The sequence below is a fragment of the Gigantopelta aegis genome, chromosome 2 (genome assembly GCF_016097555.1).
Source record: "Gigantopelta aegis isolate Gae_Host chromosome 2, Gae_host_genome, whole genome shotgun sequence".
Lineage (NCBI taxonomy): Eukaryota > Metazoa > Mollusca > Gastropoda > Neomphalida > Peltospiridae > Gigantopelta > Gigantopelta aegis.
In genome coordinates this window covers 27221735-27229408 of record NC_054700.1, presented here as the reverse complement: position 1 = coordinate 27229408, position 7674 = coordinate 27221735, and the positions used below count along the sequence as shown (strand labels likewise).

The window sequence follows — 7674 nt, the reverse complement described above, 5'->3', positions numbered from 1 at the left end:
ACCCTCCCTTACCCGCTTTCAGACAGTTTATGTAAGCTTCCACACTTTTTATAGATGAAAGAGAAGTCGGTGTAGTGATCCGTTGAGTCGTGAAACTCACTCTTGGTACGAGCCGGTACCGAGATACGAACCCAGTACCTACCAGCCTTAAGTCCGATAGGTTAACATTACACCGCCGAGGCAGATGTCTAGGGGTGTTGATCCACTGCTTAGATCTGTTTTATTAGAAAATGTTAACATTACCAGCACTGAGCACTCAGTTTGATATAGCAGAACGTGAACCGAGTTCATCCAGACCGGGCAGTAAAAGATCCGCTAGACATGTTTATGCATTTCACGGTAAACCAAATAGTCACGTCGAGAACCAATCAAATAGTTCGCGAACATTAGCGAAACTTTTGCTGGCTGAACTTGGGGAAGGTTGGACCGAAGAGCATCTAATTGGAGAGATTTACACAGAAAGTAACACCAATGGCTACTATTACTCGTGTCTTGCACTGCGTCAAACGTCACTTTGTTTCTCGTATTTCCTTTTCACCAAGCAAGAGATTATATTCTGCGATGTCAGGGATGTTGATAGATGAACCAAAATACTCATGGATCAAAGAGCTTGGCTTGTCTGCACAGAATAACGGTGTTTACTATGGAGTTTGGGGAGGCTCTGGTGAGGTGAGATTTAGTTTCAGATTTATTATTTTATACAAAAAAAACCCCCCAACAACAGCAAACAAAAATCGCCACAGAAAATTAAAAGCTTTCATTTAAATTTTATTTGTCATAATTTTGGTTGGTGTATTTTAGCATTAAACGAGAAGTTTGCCAAATGATTGTAGGACACATTCTAAACTGTACTGCTTAAAGGTCAAGGGAGTGGAGGTGTGACCAATGGAAAACCGTATGCAGGTACACATCTACAAATGGTTTCTCTATACCAAATAAAATCCCGTAGACGACAATGTTAATGTATGTAGTTAAAAACACTATATATTCAATTAAAAAAAAAAGTTTGTTTTGTTTAATGACACCACTAGAGCACATTGCTTTTATTAATCATCTGCTATCGGACGTCAAACATTTGGTCATTTTGACACAGTCATACTACTCATAGATATTAGGAAACCAGCTACAGTTTTCAGTTAGTAGCAAGGGATCTTTTATATACACAGACAGGATAGCACACACACAGATGTAATATATATATATATTACGGAAGGACTTTCCTTTGGCACTGTCACTAACCCTAACCTTAACCCTAACTCTATGATAAGTATTTATAATGTTCTTTATTATAGCCTACGCTATGTGACAGTGCCAAAGGAAAGTCCTACCCACAAAGTTTCGCCAAATTATTTATTAAAAATAAAAAATTACAGAAAACCAGTTATTTTGTAATAAAATGTAGTAAAATTATTTTGCCAACTCAAAATAAAAATCGGCAGTTTATTTCAAAATTCGCAATTGCCGAATTTATCGACTGCCAGAGCTAGCCCTGAAAATGGAAACTTTTATTACTTATTTTCAACATAACTAGATGTTTTTACACCACTAATTTGCACAAAATTGTAGTACTTTGTTTTACTGGTACGCCATACATACATGTATGTTTCAAGCACACAGCTACTTGACACAGTGGTAGGCCTACTATAGTCTGGACCACATTGTTAACGACTTCGATAAATTACTCTCCTACCTTTATTTACCATTAAATTTCCCCCACATGTTGTCAGAAAACCCATTACAACGACACTGATTCCACATACTAGATGATAACTATGTCACCTATATCGACTTTGCTAAGATCGCATATGACGGGGAAAAAAGCATGTCATTTTTTTCCCGCTGCAAGTAATTTATGTAATTACTCTCCAAGCGGGGTGAAAAGATGTGACATAATCTTATGTCATAACCTTTTATGATATAAAAGCAATCGTGATTACGTCATATTAATTATGTCACATACTTTGGAGGCTTCCACCCTTCTTGAAGAGTATTCCATAAAAAGTAAAATGGCAGATGGCAAAAAATTGAATGTGTTTTGTTCTAGGAGATCTTAGCGAAGTTGAGATAGGTGACATATGTTTATCATCTTGTGTGTGGAATTTGTATCATTATAATGTTTTTTTCATGATTTCTGTCTAGAAAAAATGTGTGTAAATTTATTAGTAGTTAAAGGTAGGAGAATAATTTATTGTATTTGTTAACTATGTGGTTCAGACTTTAGATGAAATAAAATTGCATACATTTATTACCCAGATGAAACTAATTTATTTGACAACAAACACAGACTGTCACATTTATCATGAATGGCAGGACTTGTGGTAATGGTATTAAAGTTCTGCTAGTTTGGTGCACCTGGGACATTGAGCCAGCTGGATGTTATTTACTTTAAATAGTACTACCAGATGACTTGGCCAAGGTTGCATATACCAAATTAATTCCCATGTCTAATTTAAAAGTCGGCCTTTTTGCCAGAAACATATTTTGGGGTATAGCGCTTTGATCCCGGGTTAAGAAAATCATACAGTAATGATAAGAGTCATTAATTTTGTCAAAAGATCATCTTAAAAAAATTAAATCTGCAAAAACATTTGGGTATGGCATTTTACTCTCTGGCAGAAACCCTGATTGTAAAGAAAAGCAACACAGTACAGTAATATATGCAGGTAGGGTCTTTTAGCTGGGTTTATTATACCCTGTATGTACAGTGGGGGAATCTAAGGGGTGGGGCCTGGGTCCCCCTAAATTTTGCGATAGTTGTATTTTAAAAAATTTACGTTTGAGGATCAGAGGAAACCCTATGGATTTTCTGGATTCGCCACTGATGTATGTAGAAGTTTGTGGTATATCATGTGTGTAGTGTTTAATGGAACATTCTGTATTTACAGGAGACGACTACATATTGTCCAGCCAATTGTCAGCCCATAGCCAAAGTTACACAGGTAGAGTGACCCACTGTAAGATATAGATCTATGAATTACTTGACTTCATTTGATATATGACTGGCAGGCGTATAGTTACGTGTTTTTTGTATTAATCCAGTATATACATGTATACAGACTCTCTTTGGAAATTATGCTTACTACATGTAAGTTATGTATTTCTGAGCCAATTGTTTTGCAAATTGCACACAAAAATTATTTACGAATTTTTTTTTTATAGAATGATGGGACAGACTATAGAGTTTTATCTTTATATATTAAAGCAGAAAAGAAAAAGATAACTAAAATATGAACAATCTAATATTAAATTTATAATGTTCGTATTTAAAATTAATGCCAGTGACAAGAAATGAAGGAAGTTGGTGGGAGACAATCGTTACATAACTTTAGAGGGGTGAGTATTGCCATCATTACAATAAATAATGGGGGTAGGGTTAAGAAAAAGTCAGATCTTATGTATGTAATTGTTGAACGGCTCCATAATTGGACATAAACTCCTTTTGTCACTTTCAAATTTCACTTTCGGACGAGATTTACAGAGGCTGTGACAAATACATTTACATCTATACTGCACAATGGTGATTGATTCTTTTTCTTGCCCATTTAATTAGTGAGTATCAAATATTAATTTTGTAAGCTAATTTAAGGTTTGTTTATTCTAGAATGATTCATAAACATTTCACCTACAAACTCATTTAATCATAATGTGGAAAAATATAGTCCACATTATATAACAACATAAAATGTAACAACTTAATCATAAATATAAAATTAAAAATATAAATTTGTTTAAATATCTTTAAAACAATGATTCAGCATGAAATGGCTACTTTGGGAATACTTAATATTCAACAGAATTCAGAAAAACATGAGTTTTGATGTTAATCGTCATAAGCATGAGTTGTGATGTCAGGTGTATGTAGAAATTGTATAGCATGAGGGTACTAGACATATTTATCTAGTACCATGCAAAAACTTGCTAATTCAGTTCAGTGCATGGGCAAGAAATATATATATAGATAGATAGATATAGATATAGACAGATATTATATATATAGATATAGATATATATATATATGTAAAACAGTGCTGTACACACTGCATTATTGAGCTGACTGAAAATATCCCAAATACGATTTACTGGTGTAATATTTTCCCCAATCTCATCAGACATGGGAGCGTGGTAAAATATCGTAGATAAATCCCTGGTGTGTGATGAAGGGCAGACACCCGGCAATGTCAGTATACTATGTAGCCACCATTGGCTCGGATGCTGCATGTATTGAGATCGCATCACAGAGAAAATAAACCCTCAATTTTTTTTTTAATTTTCAGGGAAATGCAGCAGATTATGAAAAAGCTATCAAAGCAGTGAGAGATGCTTGGGAGATCTGGGTTGAGGTAGGCAATGTATATCATCATTTGTGAAATAGCAGATAATACATGAGTGGCCGTTAGATACCATTTATCTCACAGTGAGTTGTTTTAAAATGTATCTAACAAGTGAAAGCGAGTTTGATACGTTTTTAAACAATGAGTTCAGTGTTCGAGATTAACGGTATCCCGATATCCCGGGGATACCAGACTTTAATTTTGGATACCAGACTTCAAGAATCCAGTATCCCACCGGGATATCATATAATACTAAATTCTCAGGTGGGATACCAGATTTTGAAATGTTAGTATCCAACTGGGATACTGCCCAAAATTTTTAATCTTGAACACTGGAGTTGTGAGATAAATGGTATCTAACGGACACGAATGTATTATTCTATTTATTACATATCCTCAAAAAACAGGTTTTAAGCAAATTTTAACATCTGTTTTGACTAAAAGTTATTTACAGCCGTTGCACTTACAGCTGACTTATGCATCACAGACACATGACTGTCAAATTAACTATATGTCACAGTCTAATCGATTTCTATCGTGTATTTTTTCATTGGTTGTATGACATTGTTGACCTGGTCATCACCTAGGAGCAGCCAGTTGTATGTCTTAAAATTGTTAACCAAAAATAATGCAACGTATTCTCACCTACGGGTGTATAAGAATTGCATTTCATCAGTATTCACTAAAACCTAATACACATATTATATGTGATATGTTATATATAATAATGTGTTTCTCATTTAAAAGTCAGCATTTATTTGAACAAGTTATATTAATAATACCGGTAGCTATATACATGTAACCTTTATTTGTTAGATTGAGTAGCCCAGGAAATATTCTATGTACATTATGTAATTATATCTGATAATTGGCTGTAAAACTAAATTCTTTCAGCAGGTATGTGTTGTCATGTAGCCAATGTTATCTTCTACCTATGGAGATATTCAAGGATATTTTTGGTACAGGTCTATAGACACTTTCTACCAGAAACAATCTACCAGCTGATAGAACCAGAATTCCAGTTTTGTTTTGTTTGAAGATCTGTAAAATTAAACTCATTTCTTGTTTTAGGTTCCTGCTCCCCAAAGAGGCGAAGTGGTGCGACAAATTGGAGAGGCCTTAAGGAAAAAGAAACATTTGCTTGGCAAATTGGTGAGATTGCTTACCTAATTGTACCTGTATTTGGTGACATGAGTTGCTGTTCGGTGGTAGAGCCCTCGGCTGAAGTGTGATGGGGAAAGGTGTTGCTCAGTGGTAGAGCTCTGGGCAGAAATACAAATATTTGTTGGGCCCTATAGGGGACATGTGTATATATTGCTTTAGCAGTACTCTGAGAGACAATGTTTTTTTATTTTTCATTTTTATTTTTTGGCCAGCTTGCTGTAGAGATGGGTAAAATTGTTCCAGAGGGAGAGGGTGAGGTTCAGGAGTACATTGACATCGCTGACTACGCAGTCGGCTTGTCGCGGATGTTTGCAGGGCATATCTTTCCGTCAGAACGTAAGACATTTTCTCTTAATTATATCTTCTGTCTTCGATTCCTGATATACAGAGTTTTCAGTAATGATTAGATTTATCTTTCCTTGGGAACAGGTATAGTGACAACTTGTTTTTGGAGTTGTAAAATTTATACGAAATGGATATACATGTATACTGTAGATCCTGAAATTAATGCAATCATAATATTAATGCGTAAAATGCGATGTTATTCTCATTAATAATATTACGCATTTATTTTTATGTTTTGTATATGTGTCCCACATTATTAAAACATAACGCCCCTCAAAAATTAAAATTCTAATGTATTTATGAAACAGGACTGGAAAACAATTCATCGTAGGTGAGACAGACTAATTGTTCAATAGTTCAAAAAGCTGGTAGCCACGAGTGACGATTGCAGGGTCTTTGGCCACCCTATCAAAAGCTGACAGGATCCATCACGCATGAATGGGTTTTAGCATGCAAATATTGCGGTCAACCTTTACTTTGCCTTTACTGTTCAAGTTCCATGGAACTATGTTCACATAAAGTTGTAATGGTACATGTATGCTAATGTTTAGCCACATTTAGGTAACTATACACATTATGTAAATGATTGCCACAAAAATATGTTTTAAGTTGATCTCACCAAAAACAATAGGGACTAAACAGGTCAGCTGATGTGTACACAGACATGTTAGTGAGTTGATCTCATTGTCACTTAGGATTTAACCAAAAAGTACACAGACGTGTGGTGGTAGGAAAGTTAATATTTCAAAGGGAGGCTACTCACATTAAGTGCATGTCACATTTTAGTCCTGCCCACCATCACTCGCATTAATTTTGGGACACGTTAATTTCAGGATCTACTTTATATATATATATATATATATTTTTTTCTTTCTTTCTGTTTTTTACTTATTAATTATTATTTTTAAAAATATTATTATTACAGCGGTTGCAAAACAAGGCATCGCATGCGATGTTTACTACCTCATTTCCGACGTCTATTTTCACCACAGTTCATATTTTCTTGAACACATGTTATTGTACAGAACCCCCCCCCCCCCCCCATCTAAAAGTCACTTTTTTCGATTTGCTGTCACGTACAATATTTCACTGACAAATAGTTGATCACCAGTAATCTTTGACTTATCCATGACATCAATATACCTACCAATGTAACTTTATTCAAGTTATAAAATGTAACATTGAAAAAAAAAAAAAGTTCATCATATCGCCGCCATTTTGTTGTTTTTCTTGCACTGGCATCCAAATATTTGTTCCTTTGATACTAATATTAATAGAGTGCCAAACTGTAACCAGTATTTTATTAGTTTAAAGGTTGCAAGCCACAATTTACGTTTGCAAAACTTTAAAAGTAGAAATTATTAATTTAATATATAAAATATCCAATAAATTGCAAAAAAAATAAAAATAATTAAATACACAATATCATGGAATGGATAAATTTAACAAAGTATCTACATTGAAAAATTACTAATTTGGTGTGTGGTGTGTGGGTTGGAATTGTATGTCTTAACCTATAATACATGTACAGTTTATGCTAATAAAGGTTCTTGTTTCTTTTTGAGGTTTTTTTTTTTTTTTTTTGGGGGTGGGGGAGGAATTCCATTTATAAGTAAATAAATATATACACATTTATAAGTGATAAAATATTAATTTGTTTTTAATGCTGTTAATTGTTCTAATAGGTAACATAGTCAGGTCCCATTTCCCCAAAAGGTGGAAGATGCGAGCATTTTTTTAGGATTTGGGCCAGCATAGATTTTTAGCATAATTTAGGGGTGCTGAATCCAAAAAAGAATGTTGGCCTTCTGACAAATTATGTTTAATGGCCAAA

At 34.3% G+C, this 7674-nt stretch overlaps 1 protein-coding gene across 1 annotated transcript in view; it reads left to right on the top strand.

Moving 5' to 3' along the window:
- The first annotated feature begins 304 nt into the window (after positions 1-304).
- The window catches only part of LOC121383301 (alpha-aminoadipic semialdehyde dehydrogenase-like), a 53964-nt gene continuing 46594 nt past the window's right edge, over positions 305-7674 (top strand). Inside the window, exons 1-5 of the mRNA XM_041513235.1 lie at positions 305-669; positions 2886-2939; positions 4275-4340; positions 5403-5483; positions 5708-5831. Coding sequence (XP_041369169.1) covers positions 472-669; positions 2886-2939; positions 4275-4340; positions 5403-5483; positions 5708-5831 — 523 coding nt within the window. The 5' untranslated portion in view covers positions 305-471. The remainder of the gene's footprint in view (positions 670-2885; positions 2940-4274; positions 4341-5402; positions 5484-5707; positions 5832-7674) is intronic.